This window comes from Pholis gunnellus (genome assembly GCF_910591455.1).
Source record: "Pholis gunnellus genome assembly, chromosome: 4".
NCBI classification, from domain to species: Eukaryota; Metazoa; Chordata; class Actinopteri; order Perciformes; family Pholidae; genus Pholis; species Pholis gunnellus.
In genome coordinates this window covers 8,940,599-8,958,602 of record NC_136530.1, presented here as the reverse complement: position 1 = coordinate 8,958,602, position 18,004 = coordinate 8,940,599, and the positions used below count along the sequence as shown (strand labels likewise).

General features: G+C 40.3%; 2 protein-coding genes across 4 annotated transcripts; both read left to right on the top strand.

Moving 5' to 3' along the window:
• Nucleotides 1-6,162: 6,162 nt before the first annotated feature.
• Nucleotides 6,163-10,879, top strand: LOC306695080 (fizzy-related protein homolog). 3 transcript variants are annotated; one of them, XM_079158218.1, is made up of 14 exons: nt 6,163-6,300; nt 6,856-6,973; nt 7,092-7,211; nt 7,444-7,507; nt 7,615-7,745; nt 7,940-8,022; nt 8,121-8,304; nt 8,456-8,521; nt 8,617-8,719; nt 8,917-9,101; nt 9,183-9,416; nt 9,510-9,614; nt 9,730-9,822; nt 9,906-10,879. In XM_079158218.1, the coding sequence occupies exons 2-14, from the start codon at nt 6,905-6,907 to the stop codon at nt 9,945-9,947; spliced, it is 1,479 nt and encodes a 492-aa protein (XP_079014344.1). In that variant the 5' UTR covers nt 6,163-6,300; nt 6,856-6,904; the 3' UTR covers nt 9,948-10,879. The 3 variants fall into 3 exon arrangements, with proteins under 3 accessions (XP_079014344.1, XP_079014343.1, XP_079014342.1); XM_079158217.1 differs by having other exon boundaries at nt 6,163-6,304; nt 7,618-7,745; XM_079158216.1 differs by having other exon boundaries at nt 6,163-6,304.
• A 221-nt stretch (nt 10,880-11,100) lies between these two features.
• haus5 (HAUS augmin-like complex, subunit 5) lies at nt 11,101-17,763 on the top strand. Its single transcript, XM_079157544.1, has 20 exons — nt 11,101-11,209; nt 11,357-11,455; nt 11,564-11,626; nt 11,808-11,840; nt 12,063-12,087; nt 12,260-12,392; nt 12,543-12,702; nt 12,793-12,889; nt 13,168-13,259; nt 13,350-13,404; nt 13,499-13,626; nt 13,710-13,791; nt 13,935-14,089; nt 14,381-14,543; nt 14,779-14,859; nt 14,988-15,133; nt 15,204-15,300; nt 16,601-16,739; nt 16,851-16,983; nt 17,485-17,763. Exons 2-20 carry the CDS (start codon nt 11,358-11,360, stop codon nt 17,585-17,587), a joined length of 1,983 nt encoding a protein of 660 aa, XP_079013670.1. The 5' UTR covers nt 11,101-11,209; nt 11,357; the 3' UTR covers nt 17,588-17,763.
• Nucleotides 17,764-18,004: the final 241 nt, after the last annotated feature.

Here is an 18,004-nt window from a genome sequence, read left to right as displayed (position 1 = left end):
TGCCCTGAACTGATTAGATACTGAATTACACACAGTGGTTCATCAATTACTATTAGGCTACACTCAAGTCACAGAGCTGAGCATCCGATTTTCCAAATGCCATTTAACAACACTTCTCGAAGACTTTTATAACCAACTGGATGAAAAATGTTTTATTATTGTTTTTCTAGTATTTTATATTTTCCTACAAAAGAATGTGTATATATTTTCTGCGTGGTAAGGTCAGATGTCATTTCGAGCTATCTGGATTAGGACAAATTTCTTGCAATTTGGAAAACAGGTTCAAAATCTTATTTATTGTGCAGCGGACAGTTTATTTTTTCATCCAGATGTTTTGAGGAGTCTTTGGGGATCCTGGAAATACATCCTGAACAGCAGCGAGTTTTGTTGAATTAACTTCAGGAGTTTTCAGATATTTCTTTGTCAGGAAACGGGATGGCTCTGTGATTCAAACGTAATGGTAACACGCGAGAGGCACAAACTGGGGCCAGTTGTTAGTAGGGAGCAAAAGTAAATCATGTGACTGAACTGGATCTGTAAAGAAAAACAAAAGAAAACTCATGTTTGAGCTAAACTTTCAGGGATCACACAAATTGCATTTTACTAAAGATGTAACAAGTTGACAGGTAAGACTAGTAAGGTTTATAGGCACTTGCACTACTTTCACATGTTGCTGATCAGATCACAGGTTATGGTGTTACTAGGAGATGAACGAACATTACGCTGAATTGATGAAAAAGGAAAGAAAAAAAATGCTTGAAAGGATAAAAGGTGAGACAGAGAATGTGAAGAAGTCAGAGTGGGAGAGAGGAAAAATAGAAACATTAAGAAAGAGATTAAGGGAGAAAAGTGGGGGAGAGAGAGAGAGAGAGAGAGAGAGAGAGAGAAAGAGGGCGACAGAAGGAGTAAGAGTGGAGAGGAAGAGGAGAAGGAGAAGGAGGGAGGGAGGGAGGGATGGCTGCTCATCAGAGTTAATGATGTAGAAAATCCCCCAATTAGAGCGTTTTCCTGTGTTGCAGGATGAGTTCAGAGCGGGGTCCTCTGACAGCCTGAGGATTAGTACCCAGGCCGAGCTGGGCTGGGCCGGGCCTGAACAGACACTAACTTACTGCTGGACAGCTTGGCACTGCTCAGCTGGGGCCGGGTCGGGGCTGTAGCCACAGTCAGGGGCTCGGGGTAGGCATGCGTTTAGTTGGAGTGAGTGGCTCGAAGTAAAGCATGGGAAAAAGAGCAGCGACAGATCAAAATGGAGAAAAAAAAGGTTCTGGTGAAAAGGTATTCTCCACTCTGCAAAATTGCAAATGTGTTCAAATGTGAGCCAAGTAAGATTTTATCTGCTGCTTTTGTAAGTTACTCTCTACTTACTGAGCGCTGAACTTCTCAAAAAATATACATATTTCCTGAAATTATTGAGGATTTGTAAACAGAGTCCCAAAAGAACACAAGGAAAAATAGGTGAGAACATCTAAGAAAGACTACCATATAATGTTAACATTTTCTCAGTGGTTCTTGCTGACGCATCAATTTTGAAACAGCATTACATCCAAAACATAACCTAATCTGATCTGGATTGTATTGAAAATCAATCTGTCTGCTTGCTGCTTGATGTCAAGTCTTGTGGTGGTAAAACACAGGAACACAGCCTTTAATCCTCCTGACCATACTGGACAATAAATCTGAACATCAATCACACAATGATGAAACATAACCAATGAAAGCCTTAATGCGGTAATCACCTGCAAGTAAAAGCAAACAAATACACAGAGGCAGAGATATTGGACTTGATTCACAGAAAAATGTGGACTTGAGATTTGAGCATGGAGATTCATGCCTGACCTTAAAACTCATGTGATAAATATTCTAAACGCAATGTCGACTTACTTAGCTATCCCTACAGCTTTTGACTGGGTCCATTGGCTAGTCAGCAAAGAATTGAGACCTGACACATGACTTATAGATTTGACCTCACTTGAGAAAATGAATTGCCTTGCATAGCTTCACAACCTGAATAATTAATTATTAGGGCTATGCAGTGAATCAACCAGCTATAAAAAATAAATTTAAAAAACAGATTTATTCAAAAGGTTTGTAGTTTTAATGGTCAACATTCAGTGACTTGAGCAGCTGGAGGTCAACATGAAAAATGTAAAATTTCTAAGTAAATCAAATGTAAGCTAACTAAGAGTTTAGTTAGTGTATTTGGAAGTTGCTCCGTTCTCTTTTACTCAAAAAAAACTTGAAATTGTCCTCCAGTTAGCTTGTAAAGACGTGCGAATTGACTTGGACTTCAGTAGCACCAAAAAGCTAAAAACAACTCTGCAAATAAGTGAGGATAATACAGGTAGCCTGGTAATTATAGGAGCAGAGCAATGGTATTTTAAAGAATATGTTTTTCAGAATTATCAATAACAATATGACTGCATGAAGGTGATCCATTCTAGCATTTGCACACGTTCATGTCTTCCTCCACAGATATAAAGGTTGATGACTAAATTGCAAATAGGAAGACTAGTAATTTTGAGGAAGCCTTAACTCACCTCACAGTTACTGTGTTCATTAGCAACCGCTGAGTCCATAATGACTAATTGATTAATTGCACAGTCTATTATTTCGCTCCTGCACCCAAGTAGATCTGAAAGGGCCACGGCTGGAGTTAACAGTCTTATTGGAGAGACGCGTTCCTCGCCAGGGACAATAAGGGAAAATAGCGGAATTAATTGGGTTTGATTAAGAGAGCTTTTCAATGGGACACAGCTTTTTCGCATGACATAATTAGAGGTCAGTTAGGGTGGGGGGGGGGGGGGGTGAGGGTGGAAGCGGGGATTTGCCTGTTGGCGCCAGTGTTGTGTGGGTGTGTCTGTGAGAGAGCGAGACAGATAGACAGACAGAGAGAGAGAGAGAGGGAGGGGTGCTTCCTTCACACTTGTAGAACTATGTTGTGTGTCTGATGTGGTAAATTTCTATAGGCTCACTCACCAGAAAACACACAGTGAAGTTCACAGGGGGCCCTCTGTGTGTGATTATTATCACTACACTTGTCAGCATTAAAGACACAGTGCTCAGTCTTTTGTCATAGCTACATGCTCATTAGCAGTGCACTGCAGAGACAATGTTGTTGAATAGAACAGGGTGGTGACAGAAAAGGACATTCAGTCGTGTTTTTGGATGAGAGCTAAACATGTAAGCAAAGTTAAAGACATAAACACACACATTATGAATTTATAATCCTGTTACAGTATAATCTGAAATAGCAGGAAGGCACACAAGCCATCAGATCTAAAAATAAAACTGACCTGTCATGAACCAAAACCAGGCTTCACACCTGATTAGATTAACAAATATTTCATCACAAGTCTGCATCTGCAGTTTTTTTTTTTCTCAGAACAGTCATGATTTCCCTGTTCTTTGTTTGACAGAGATTATGGACAAATCTGGCCAACTCTCCAACTATTCCTGTTCAGTGGAGTGAATCCCACAGACAGCAGGCATCCACCTCATTGAAGTGCCCTTGAGCAAGGCATTACACTAAGCTACATGAAACATGTTCAGTAATAGACATTATGGTCTGACAAAGTATTGTATTGTATTGCAATATTAGCAGTGGTGGAAGAAGTTCTCAGATCCTTCACTTACAGTAAGTAAAAGTAGAAATATGGTGATCTAAAAATACACCATTACAAATAAATGTCCTGAAGTCAAAATGCTATGTACGTTATGTAAGTATCAAAAGTAAATGTAGTCATACAGAATGGAATCATTCACAGTGTTATATACCCTAACCCTAACCCTTTTCATGAAGCATTTTAATAAGATAACATAAGATAGAACTTTATTAATCCCGAAGGAAATTCTTGTGCCAGAGTTCCATTAAAATTACAACAGAAGAACAGCAAAAAACAAGCAAAAATAGAATTAAGATGTAAAAGTATGAGCAATAGAATAACAATTATTAAGTGGAAAATAATAATACTGACACCATTGCAAAATAGAACACAATAGCAATTACAGTAAGGTAAATAAATAAAGTAAAAAGCATTAAACTAAAATAGAAAAAGTAAAATACAACAACAAAGGTTATTTACAAGAGTAAAAATATAAAGTGTATAAGAAGTGATACTAACACCAATGGAAACTAAAATAGAAAAGTAATATTGAGCATATTGAGAGAGATATTGTCATTGATAGTGAAAAAGTAGTGGAAAGTTATATTTCCCATAGATTAATGAAGATAATATTGCACATGAAATTGAAATGTAATATTACACAATGTGGTTTCTATTGTTATAAGTGTCAGATTGTTCAGCTTTCCTTCCTGCAGAAGGGAGAGGAGTTATACAGTTTGATGGCCACAGATAGAAAAGACTTCCCGTGATGTTCTGTGGTTCACCTCGGTGGGCTTAGTCTATGGCTGAAGGTGCTCTGACGTGACTTCAGTGTGGTGTGCAGAGGATGAGAGGCATTGTCCAGAATACTTAGTAATTTCCTCAACATCCTCCTCTCTGAAACCTCCACCACAGACTCCAGTTCGACTCCAAGGACAGAACCAGCTTTCCTGATGAGCTTATCAAGTCTATTAGCATGAGCTGAGTTCACCATGCTGCCCCAGCACACTACAGCGTAGAACATGACACTTGCCACCACAGAGTGATAAAACATCTGCAGCATGCTTCTGCAGATGTTAAAAGAACTGAGTCTCCTCACAAATGACAGGCGGCTCTGACCTTTCTTATACAAAGCCTCAGTGTTTTTTAGTCCAGTCCATATTATTGTCTATGTGAAAGCCCAGGTATTTTTAATTCTCGACAATATTCACCTCTGTTCCCCTGATGCTGACTGGTTTTGGAGGGGTCCTTTGCCTCCTAAAATTGAAACTGACACTAATGACCCAAAATTGACACTGTCCCCTACTGATACAGTAGTTTGTCATTGTGAACGTAGGTATTACAGTAGTATAGTACAGTATCATATGATAAGCATATCATGTGCTATTAATGTAAAAAAGGAACTATACATGTCAAGTAAATGCAGTGCAGTAAAAAGTTCAATATATCCATCTGAAATGTAGTGGAAGTAGAAGTAGAAAGCATAAAATGGAATCAAATAATATGTCAAAATTGTCCTTAATTACAGGAGGCTACTTGAATAAATGTAGGTTAGTTATATCTCACCACTGAATATTCGTTACTGAAGTTAGAAAATAAGTCCCATTATTAATATTATCTTTGATGTATTTATCTCTTCAAGTAATTTAATATTTTGTATGTGTTCTTCCTTTGTTTGTATGGAAAACAAGCATGGCCATGCCATGTTTTGTTATCTTTGAAAATGATGCTTCACAATAAAAACATTTGAGACAACTACATATCAGTTACTACTTTTTTACTACTACACTTGTATTTCCCTGCATGGGATCAATGAAGTTTATTTCTCTTGTTTAATTGATATTGTTTACATGTGATAATGTTTACATGTCTTCAATTTGAGATTCACAATGTCTTGATTATAGAATAAGAATGTGTGTTTCTCAGACTGCTGGCGAGGATGGGGGTGTAAAGACCAGCCTATGTTAAAATAAGTTAGTTTAGAAAAAGAAAGAAAGAAAGCAGGCTGGTTTAGGTGTTTCTGTCAGAAATGACAGCACATTGCCTGACAGAATTGTCAACTCGTTACGCACGAACACGGTGGGATGAGCGGTTTCAAAGTTCTGGACCCAGGCAAGCAAGGGCTGGAGAGTTTGGAAATAGAACTAGCACGCCCTCTATGTGTTGTACTTGAACATGACAAGAAACTGACCCACACAATAACCAATTAAAAAAAACACATACATGCAGTATATTCACTTGTATTCATTATATGCAGTTTTCTAGTTTGATCTATATAATTTCCTATATTTTACAGATCTAGTTGATTTAGGCTACTGCAAAATGTATCTATGCACCTGCAGACTATTACTGTTAGATAAAAGTTTATAATGTACGCGGGGACGTACATTTTAGGATCGATGGTACAATATTGGTTGTGAAATACTTGAAGCACTTCACAAAGTGGTGAGCTCTTTAAAACCTCCCTCTAACTGCAAGCATTTCCGTGTTTTGATTTGAAACTCCTACGTCACGGGGTTGACAAAACTCCCACAATGCAATGCGATTTTTGTACCTGAAATAAACCCAAGTACACTCGCTACAGATCTGAGAGTGAATAGCTTGAAATACAACGATTAGTCTATTCATCTGATATTTCCGTGAATTGTTGGTCCTGTTTGGCGTTCGTGTGGTGATATTCGGGGACTGGCTTGCTTTTGTATGTATGTTGTCAATTGCAAAAATATGGTATGACTAGCCACTAGCTAAATTAGCTAATGCTAGTTATCGTTACCTAGTTTTTTTTTCTCCCTTTTTTGTTTAAACGTGAATATAAAGAAGATTAATTGATGACATTTAGCTACGAACAAGGCTTTCATAAATGTAGTTATTTGTCTTGAACTGCCTGAAAGTTAGTCGTGCTGAAACGGAAGGTAGCTCATCTGTTCTTCCATCAAATATAGCATCATCTGTGAGTTTTAAGATAACACTGAATAGATGACATAATCAGGATATCTTTCAAACGTGCTGGGATCTATGTGAAATGTTGTTATTTTCTAACAACATGCCAGACAGAATGACAATTCAAAACCTAGCTATTTATCTGGTTTTACGGGTTTAAATCAGCAGTTTCAGGATACTAGTGACTCAGTTAACTTGCATAACATTTTGGCTAACTGTCTAACCTTACATTTGTTGTTACCCTCCAGAAGACGAGCAATACAAAACGCATTTCAATGTAACGGTTTATATCATTGTTGTGCTTGTTGGACAGGTCTCCAACCTCCCAGCCTGTGGCTGTGGGATCAAGACTCCAGGTTAAGATGGATCCAGAATATGAACATCGCCTCCTCCGTCAAATCAACATTCAAAGTGACAACTTGAGCCCTGTTGTGAGTCCTTCTGTGTTCTTTAATAATGTGAATGTTTTACATCAACACTAGTTTTGTGGTATTATCAAGTGATATTATAATGATATTATATATGTAAAGTATTGTGTCGTTTTTGCAGAAACGGACACAGAGTCGGACACCCACCGGCTCCCCGTTATCTTCACCCAGTAAGCTTGGAGACCGATTCATTCCAACCAGAGCGGGGGCAAACTGGAGTATCAACTTCCACCGGATCAATGTATGAACAGTTTGTGGGTACATTTGTGGAGGAGTGTGTCTCTGCTTTTAGATAGATAGATAGATAGATAGATAGATAGATAGATAGATAGATAGATAGATAGATAGATAGATAGATAGATAGATGTCTAAAGGTGTTAAGGTAAAGTTGATTACTGTATGAATGTTCTGTCTGAGACTGAACAACCACTGTTTGAATGTCAAAGTAACGTCAGTATCTTTGTGATTTTAAGGAAAATGAGAAGTCACCAAGTCAGAACCGAAAAACAAAGGATGCCGCCACTGATAACCTTAAAGGTGAATACATGTTGTAAAGCTTATTTTGTTACGTCTGTTACTTGCCCGTGTGCACCCAGGATTGTAGTTTTGTGCTTTTGTTCTAAAACACATTTGTGTTCATGCAGCAGACGGGCAGGCGTACTCTGCTCTGCTGAAGAATGAGCTGCTGGGAGCAGGAATCGAAAAGATCCAGGACCCTCAGACAGAGGACAGGCGTCTACAGCCATCAACCCCAGAAGAGAGAAGTCTCTTCACTGTATGAACATTTCATCTCATACTCGTTACGTATTGAGTTACAGGATATAGCCCATCATACAATCATCAGAACAGAGACTTGAGTGTGTGGGGGGAGACGATATTTAGAGTAGTATCCCACTATTCAGTCAGTGTACAGTTTTATTTTTTCAGTGTTTTATAGAATGTGGTGGTTTCTACTTGTGTTCTTTGCAGTATTCGCTCAATACCAAGAGGCCGTCACCAGACGATGGCACCAACATCTCGCCCTACTCTCTATCACCTGTCAGCAATAAAAGGTAAACATACTTTTTGTCGCATGTTGTTGACACTGCAAGCAAGGACGTGGTGCATTTTGACTTCAGGGTTTCACAATGTCCCACTTTTCCTGTCGCAGTCAGAAATTACTACGTTCACCAAGAAAGCCAACTCGCAAGATCTCAAAGATCCCTTTTAAAGTCCTGGATGCTCCAGAGCTGCAGGATGACTTTTACCTCAACCTGGTGGACTGGTCGTCTCTCAATGTGCTCAGTGTCGGGCTGGGTACATGTGTTTACCTGTGGAGTGCCTGTACCAGCCAGGTACTGTAGAGTGTTTAAACAACTGATTTTAGAACGTGTGTGTGTGTGCGCGTGCATGTGTGCGTGCGTGCGGCAACATTTTTGATTCTTGGCAGCATTCATCACTATGTTACACCACAGTGACTCGCTTGTTGAATTGTCTTTTCCTCAGGTAACAAGATTGTGTGATTTATCAGTGGAGGGAGACTCAGTCACGTCAGTTGGGTGGTCCGAAAGGGTAAGTACACACAGCCCACTGCCTTGAGGAAACTATCAAGGTAATCTGAAGTTAGTTAGTTATTCTTTAAATGAAAGGATTCTTCATGTTTTTAGGGTAACCTGGTGGCAGTGGGGACTCACAAAGGCTTTGTTCAGATCTGGGACGCTGGTGCTGGGAAGAAACTCTTTGCCCTGGAAGGACACACAGCTAGAGTTGGTAAGAACATGTTTGCTGTGATTAAACATGGCTTACAAAGTGCCTTAACAGGAATGCGCAAGTCACAATCAAATCAAATGAACTGAAAACAAAAAAACTAGAACATTTCATTAATGCTTGACATTCTCGATAATTGTGTCCGTTGGACAAATATTGAGAGTGTGACAAAGCAAAATTAAAATGTAATCTGTTTCCAGGAGCGTTAGCGTGGAATGCAGACCAGTTGTCTTCTGGAAGCCGTGATCGTATGATTCTTCAAAGAGATGTGCGGACCCCTCCACTCCAGTCAGAGAGACGGCTGCAGGGACACAGACAGGAAGTGTGTGGCTTAAAGTGGAGCACTGACCATCAGCTGCTTGCTTCTGGTGGCAACGACAACAAGGTACAGGTGTTGTTCTTATTAAACATGTCTCATGCATTTACTCATTGTGTTTATTGACGTGGCTGTTATTCGTCATCTCAGCTGCTGGTTTGGAACCACTCCTCGCTGAGCCCAGTGCAAACATACATGGATCACCTGGCTGCAGTGAAAGCCATTGCCTGGTCCCCCCACCAGCACGGCCTGCTGGCCTCTGGGGGCGGCACTGCTGACCGCTGCATCCGATTTTGGAACACCCTGACCTCACAGCCGCTGCAGTGTATGGACACCGGCTCTCAGGTCTGCAACCTGGCCTGGTCCAAACATGCTAATGAGCTAGTAAGTTGACTCCAGATACACACTGTGCAAAATGTTTTGCCAAATAACAAGACCATCACTGCATAATATATCATTGCCTCTCTTTTTTTCCAGGTGAGCACCCATGGCTACTCTCAGAACCAGATCTTGGTGTGGAAATATCCAGCTCTCACTCAGGTTGCCAAACTCACAGGACACTCGTACAGAGTGCTCTACCTGGTCAGTTTCTGTGCTCTTTTATGATGCGAATGTGATCTTGCCGATGGTCATATTAATTGAAAAGCTGGCCAGAACATCTGGTGAATTATTATTATTTTTTTTTTTTTAATATTAGGCAATGTCCCCGGATGGTGAGGCCATTGTGACGGGAGCTGGAGATGAGACGCTACGCTTCTGGAACGTATTCAGTAAAACAAGGTCAACTAAGGTGAAAAAGCACTTTTTGGGAACAGCATTCTGTTATCACTGTTTGCAAAATAATTAACCAAGTTTCTTTATCTTTTGTTTCAGGAATCGGTATCAGTTTTAAATCTCTTTACCAGGATACGGTAACTTAAAGCAAATTAAAACTCTAAAACAAGCAACTTGTGACATTTTTTCACAGAGGAAACGTCAAGGAGAGCAACTGAGCACTTTCTTTTCATGCCAACAATTGTTTGGGCAATTGTTTTTGACTTTTGTGCTCTCATTATGAATGTAGTCATTTTTATACAAAAATGTATAAGTGGGTTTAGTTCCATTTTTTTTGTATTCATTACAAGAATTTATTGGCATTACTTCAAATATTTTGTGTTGTGGAATCTGAAATGTGCAGAGAGCATTTTTAGTTTTTGTTAAACTCAGGTCTTATTTATTTAACGCTGCAGTGAAAGCTAACGTAGTGAGCTACAATGGAAAAAAATGCCATTACATACAATGACAAACGTACAACATAAAACCCTTAACATATTCACCTAGTATGGCCTTTACAATATGTGCACCATGTTTACTGTGATCCTTGGAGTACTAAGGTTGAGAGTGGTTGGCTGGTATAATGCAGTTTTGCTCCTGTGGACCGAAAGTCTTATGCTGCGCATCTAGACATATACTACTTAGTCAATTCTTTTTAGTACAGGAAGAAATAAAAGATGATAGAACTGAATAACTGGTGTATATTTCTTTTTTACCTTTACAAATGATTGTTTTTGGCCTTTATTTAGTTTAGTTTTTTTGTTGTTAGATTAGATTTTGTTATGCTGCATCTTAAAATTACAATTCAAAAAGCATGATTGTTTATATATCTCATCCACATAAAAAAAATACATCAGATTAGATTCACAAGATTTTACTTTTTAGTGTTGATTTTGCAACATTTAACATGCTTGCATTTTTATTTCACAATTAAAACCTATGCCATCCAGATTAATTGACTGTTTCCTGGGTATGTGGTCGACTTGCAATTTTTCATGTGCTGGTATTTATACCAATGGAACACACACACTTACACATACGTTTGATAAAATAATAAAGAGAGTTAAATCAACTAACTCATTATGTATTTGTGTCATGATTTGTAAATACATTGTATTGTTTCCCTCATTATTTTGATGGAATAATAAAACCGCATCCACAATACTGTGTAATCATGAAACATCAAACTACCGACTACAACCAGCAGGGGCGCTGGCGCTGTCTCAACGGATATGCTGACCGGAAGTTCTGTGAACGGGCGGGAAGTTGAAAGTTTGTGTATGTTGGATAAAAACATATTGCTATTACTAAGTAACTTCTGCATAACGTTAATAAAGTAAAGCTGCATCTTTCACACGAGTAGGGTAAGTTAAAGGACCCAAATGAGCTAAATGTGGTCAACGACTCTTACGTTAAATAGCTACGCTAGCTGACACGAACAGCAGCCTGCTGGTGGTGCTAGCTAGCTAACTGAGCTCGCTACGAGTTGTTTACTTTCTGTTGCCTGTCAGGATGGCGGACAAAAACCTTGTGTGGGAATTAAAACGTTGGGCGACGGAGGAGTTCAATCTGTCCCCGGACAGTCTTCCGAATGACGGCTACTTTAAAACGTGGGTATCAGCTGGTATTTACTATCAACGTCAATGCTTAACCGTGTTGTTAAAGGACAGTTAATGCTTAATGCAGCTTTGAACAAATGCTGATCATTTGTTTTATAGGCTCTGTATCGGGTCAGGAAAGTCAATATGGAAATATGTCATCCAACACGTTTTTCAACAGAGGTTAGTCTTTACACTGTAACTATGTTGGAGGTAATGTTAACGCTGGTTTTGTATGCCATCCTAGAGAACACTCAGTCCCTAATTGTCTTGCAGTACATCTCTAAAATATACTGCAATTTCACCCTCTGTTATGTTATAGAACATGTATTACAGCTGCCTGACTGTTTCTCTGTTTTTCCAGAAACGTGCGGATCATGCGTGGCAATCTCCAGTGGTATCCTTTCCTGCCCTGATAGTGGATTTTAAACACACTTTACAGTGGCCATGGCAACGTCATGTGTATTTTGGTCATTTAGTTGCTCTTGTAAATGTCAGTGAGAGGTCACTTTGACAGAAGATAGTCTGTATCTTGCTCAATACTCGGAATTCCCTCATGCACCATGGACACTGTGTTTAGCATTTATCCTGCAATTTCCTTGACATTATGATCTTAAAGGTACAAAGTTCTTCAAGACAAAGAGGTAGGATAAGACTTATTTCCCCCTCCTTGTGGTTCACTTACATTTCATGATATACCTGCTTGATATAGTACTTGATTAATTTTGGGTGATCACACCGACGATGACAGCCAACAATAAACTAAACTAAAATTTGTCGGAGTTCTCTTATCTGCTGGTGTTTTTGCATGCTCAGTTGGAACAGGCTGAGGGCCAGAGTGAGGCTGCTAAGCAGAGAGAGCTTCAGAGGAAGATAGAGCAGCTGAGGGCTGAGATCAGTCACTTGGACTCTCAGATCGTTGGAACGGAGGAACAGTTGGCTACACAAGGTTAGTTCGTCACATGGAGTAAGGGCTGGGTGTCTGATCAAACCACATTACTCCTAAGCCTGCTCATTGCTGCTGTTTGCTGAGCTTGCATAGTTTTAACAATATTCAAAGTGATCTCCTACACCAGTGTTGTCTACTGTTTACTAACAGAGCAGTCCATCAGCCGTACCTGGGCCCAGGTGGAGGACAGTCGGCGCAGAGAGCTGCTCTTGCAGGCCTTCAGGCAGCGCTGCATCTTAGGCCGCAAGGTGCTCTCTGGAGAAACGCAAGAGATCAATGGACACTGCCAGGCCATGGAACAAATAGCCAGGTAAGGCAGAAAGTTGAAGTCAAATAATAATGAATGAAGTGAGATCATTTACATACCCGTACTAAGTGAGAACTGTATTGTGTTTTGCAGGAAAGCAGAGATTGAGGTGCTGTTTGATAATAAGCCCCCCAGCAGCAGTGATGGTGACAACTTCGACTCTCAAGACGCAGCAGAAGCACAGGTCCTGGTAAGAGCTGCCTAATTCTTGTCTCTATTTTACTGGGTAGGGATGAGTTGGGTGCACTTTATCTTGCATATTATGCAACATTGGTGTACTTATACTATCCATTAATACATGTTTCAGTCAGAAAAATAAAGAGTGAAAGCTGACAAAAATGCTATGTTGGTTGCGTCATACCAGTTGATCAGCAACTATTTACATAATTATGACTGATGTAGACCAAGATGCCTGTTATGTGTCAGCTGCTGACTGAAGGAAATCATCCCTTTTCTTTTTCCCGTTAGCGTGAAGTAAGAGAGCTGTGTGACGTCAGGGTCCACTTCTATCAGTCTTTACAAGAGAGTGAACTGAAAACGGCACACTCTGCAGCCAAACAGTAAGAACAACCGTGGATACAGTATTTAAGAAATCCAGTATTAAAACTGTTCTCTGATCTAAAATCTCTTATCTCTTTGTTTTCTCTCAGTATGACTCGTGAACAAAGGACTGCTGTGTTTCAGTATTGGCTGAGTGCTGTGGAGGTTTCTGTATTTTTATTCAATCTCACAAAATATTTTGGTACTTAACTCCAATTTTCACCCTGAATTAACAACTTGTTGCTTGTCCTGTCATCAGAACATGTTGGGCGGTTATCCTCCAAACCATGTCCTCTCGGCTTTGGAGTATTTAGCTTCCAGAGAGCAGAAGGAACTAGAGGAGAAACTAGCCTCTCTGGATGTGACGCAGGATGTGACAGCTCTACGGTAAACTTCTACATTGTTATAACATTCTCTTTTCCTTTCTGACTATAAAAACCCCAAAGTTTTATGAAGCATTTTAATTGCAGGTTCCGCTATGAAAGCAATCACCTGCTGGACATGTCGGGAGAAGAGGACAATGAGTTGCCATCGGTTAAGACTCTCCTAGAGGTGCTAAACACAAACACACATTGACACTGTCATGTGATATTCAGGGAGTTCACAGTAGCAAAGAAAACATGTTCATGTGTTTCCTGGCATTTGTGATTACAACATTTTTATTTGCGGATCTGTACGGTTGTTTTTGTTTGCAGGATGCTTGGGAAGAGGTGGAACAGAGTTTGGTGGAACTGGCCCAGACTCGCTCCAGAGTCAAGCAGCTCCACAACCAGCTCCAGGCCCGCAAGAAGAAGGCTGAGCAGGAGGTGTCTGGCGTTGCGGATGAGCTCCACAACAACACCTTGGCACTGTAAGCAGACTCACTGTAGAGTTTGATGATGAGCTTCCCACACGTAGTAAAAAGAGTGTATTTTCCCCTACGAGGTTAGACAAATGTAACCCCTCATGGCAGTTTAACCTACATGTAGGGACATTTGTTGACAGGTGTAACATATGGAGATGCACAAAAGCCTCTAGAGATATACCAACAAGAACAACAGGAAGTCAGACATTTTGCATTCAATTAGAGACTGATTGGATCTGGTCAAATTTAAAAACATGTTTTAATGCATTTATTGTGTTTTCCCTTTTTTTCTGTCAGGTCAGCTCTAGATGTGGAACTTCAGTGTGTGATGCAGGCAGCAGCCAGGGATCAAATCAGAGAGCGGTGTACCCAACTTGACCAGCATGCCAGAAGCCGACAGGAGGCGCTTAGGAACCTCCACAGCCAGTGGCAGAGCATCCTCGACTTCAGACAACAAGTGGTGAGAGTGAATTGACAATATGAGACCTCTCATAACCTTAATTGCCAGTGTTACTCCAGGATCAAGCACATGTACATATTTCAAAACATATTAGTATTTAGGAAAATGTGGTCTATGTGAGACGTAAAACATCTTGATTTGCCAAACCTTTAGTTATTTGAATGCGCAGAGGCGTCGGTGTTTCTTCAACATACATCATTAAACATTTTCTGTTGTTGTCGTCCTGTCTCTCCAGGTTCTCAGACAGGAGCATATCAGAGGTCTGATTAAGGGGAACTCCACAGCCAAAACGGAGCTGATTCGTCTGCACACAGAGGTGTGAATGTGCTCCATCTATGACACTGAAGTAGAAAGATTGTTGATTCTGTGGTGAAAGAAATGTTTAGGCCTCTCTAAGCTAATAAAATCCCTAATGCTCTCATCTATCCCTCTGTCTTGTTGCAGTTGCAGGAATTTGTCCGGGGCAAACTGGTGCCACAGTTTGAAGTGGTCACCACTGCAGCCAGCAGTCAAAGAAACTCCATTTCCAAGGAGGCCAGACAGTTGGGAACGATTTCGCTTCTTGCTTTGGACTGTAGATCTGTTGATGGGTAAGTACAAGTAGCCAGACACCTGAAGGGGTAAACCCCAGTCATTCCAAAATGTCTTCTGTTGTTTCAGAATGCAAAGGATCCCTGCATCGTGGCTGTCCATCCATCGCTTGCAGTCCCCGACCTTTAGCAGCTTGTGTCAGAACCTGGCATTCCCACTCTACAGGGTGAGTCCGGGCAGATAATGCAACAGTGTGTTGTAACAACAATGAGAACTTCTTATACGTCTTCTTGCCCAGAGCAACACTATATATGCTCGTGAGAACTTAGCTGTTTAGTCAGTTTGATGGTTGATCAGTTAATCGGTCGGCCAATTAATGCCATTTTGAGGAAATCGGCATCGGACAGTGCCTGCGCTCACAAGGCCAATTAAAAATATCAGCAGAGACACATCTGCAGGCAGCTATTGTCAGTGTGGCTGTTGTGGAAAGAGGTTAACCAAGCCAACACCGGGGAAGGTCACTAAGCTAACATTGGTTATTTATTTTCTATTCATGCAAGTTTACAAATTGCTGTTCTCTCTCAGAAACAAGGAGATGCTGCTGTCTGAATAAAAAAATGCTGTTAAGAGAACAAACTATTATTTTAAGGTTATTCTAAGTTCTTCTCTTTTACAAAGTTTAGTTTTGGGTTACCTGTAAACATTTAGTTGATACATTTTTGGGGTTTAAAATAGGTGCACTGCAGATCTACTTAAGCAAACAACGACAATGCAGACAATAGCAGTGTTAAATAAGTAAAGCAATTTTGTTAAATTTCTTATAGTGTTGTATTTTATCAGATGCAAAAAACATGATATTGTCATTAAATATCGTCCATTCTCAGTCCTGCTCTTTAAAAACCCATATTAGTAGACCACTATTTGATCATTTTATTCAAAGGCCACCCGGTACCCTATAAGCTATATTTATATCAGCTATAATCGTGTAATTGGTAAACCTGTGGAACTATGCAGGAGAAAAGTATCTCTCTTTTTTAAATGGTAGAAAATGTGATAAATATAATGAAATAGATGATTATTAACGTGCATTTCAAACATTCTAAAAACTGCTACAAAAGTGTTGAATTACTGTACAAAAGACCACAAATGTATGTTTTCAAAGTGGCAGACCATTGATGTGTAGCTTTGCTTGTGAAGTTTGCCTGCAGCTGCATTCCTATGAACGTTGTGCTAGCAGCTCTTGAAGTTCACACCGCTCCTTAAACGTCACATGCCGAGAGTGGGTTTGAATAGCTGAGCTGACTGTCAGCGCCGCTGCTTGACCCGTAGCTAATATAGATATTATCCATTAAAGTCTGTTTTACTGCACAACATCAACAGCCTTGTACTTTATAGGCTGTTGTGAATTATTGTTTTCAGGATATCTGCTGGTCTTACAAACGCTCACTGTGGCTTTTATGTCGATGCAAGTTAATTTCCCCTTTTCTCTTTGACACAAACCAAATGTTCTCCTTCTTCTTACTCAGGCTCCAGAGGAGTTGTGTTCCCAGGCGCGCTCCCAGCAGCTTGAGTTACGTTTTCTCCGTCAGTCACTGCAACTCCACTCGGCTACTTTGAGGAAAATTCAGAAGGAAACAGAGTTGCTGCATGCATCCGATCAAAAAGGTAATCAGGGGAAGTCAACAAGAGTGAAGATGTTATCATGCTTAAAAGACACAGTAAGAAGAATTTAAGTTTTCAGAATGATGATGCATTTGTCTACACTGTGGCTCTTAGCTCTGCTGTCCAAAGTCATAGAAGAGGATCAGAAGCTTCTGGAGGCTCATGTGCAGAGAGTCAGATGCCTCAACCAACGTTGCTCCCAAGGCCTTTCTTACGGGGTCCAGGTCAAAACGGCCATCTCTTATTGGTGAGGCCCATTTCCAAAGTAGATCACCTATCGTAAAACACGTTTGGCCTTTTTTTTGTGTGTCGTTACCTTTCAAAATGTCTGAAAAGGAGAATTATTTTTCAATCCGTGTCTGTTTTCGTAGTACACTGTTTACAAACCAGCTTAATTGCTGAGGTCCGGGGGTGAGCCCCCTTTGCACAGCTCTAATGTGGAGTACACCTGCAAGTGAATGTGAAAAGTGAATCACTTGTACTGCCTTATCATTTACATCCATTAGTTTTCAAAGAACTCTGTATGTGTACACACTTTAATTGTGTGTACACGTACAGTTTTTCCAATGCAATGGATGATGTGTTAACTTAGATTTTGCTTTCCAAAGAAGTGGTGTCGATAATTGTGTTTAACTTCAAAATTGTTATCTGATAAATACGTCATTTGTTATTTTGGATCAATACCTTCAGTCAAGAGTTTCGGGTCTGGTTTGCTGGTTAACTTCGTCTGTTTTGTTCATACATTCAGGTGGGATGGGCCAGCCCAGCATGTGCTGCCTGATGTCAGTAAAGGAGGACTGACTTTTCAACAGTGGCTACAAAGGTGGAAACTTGCTGCCAAAGCCTCTTAGGGGGCGACTCATCCTTTAGAGAATCGGAAGGCGATCCTTCACCGCACCTTTCAGTGGCAACATGACGATGCTACAATAGTTAGAAAATGCACACTTCTTTTTTTTTCATGCTCATTGCTTCTCTTGATGTTTTACCATGTGATCGTCTGTCACCAATAAATCATTTTAGAATCCAAGTATTTGCTCCTGTCTTTCTCGAAATGCTTTTAAAAACACAATGTAGTAGTAGTATGTAGCTATCGTGCACGGGGCAACATTGTTCCTTTGTAGCAGTGAAGGGGGAGTGGAGCAATCTGATTCTTGAGACCTCAGCTCCTCCCCATCTCTGCGGCTGCGCAGTTCAATTTTTCACTCCTTTTTTTTCAATTTTTCACTCCTACTCTGGCTTCCGGACGCCAAGACAGACCGCTGCCGCCG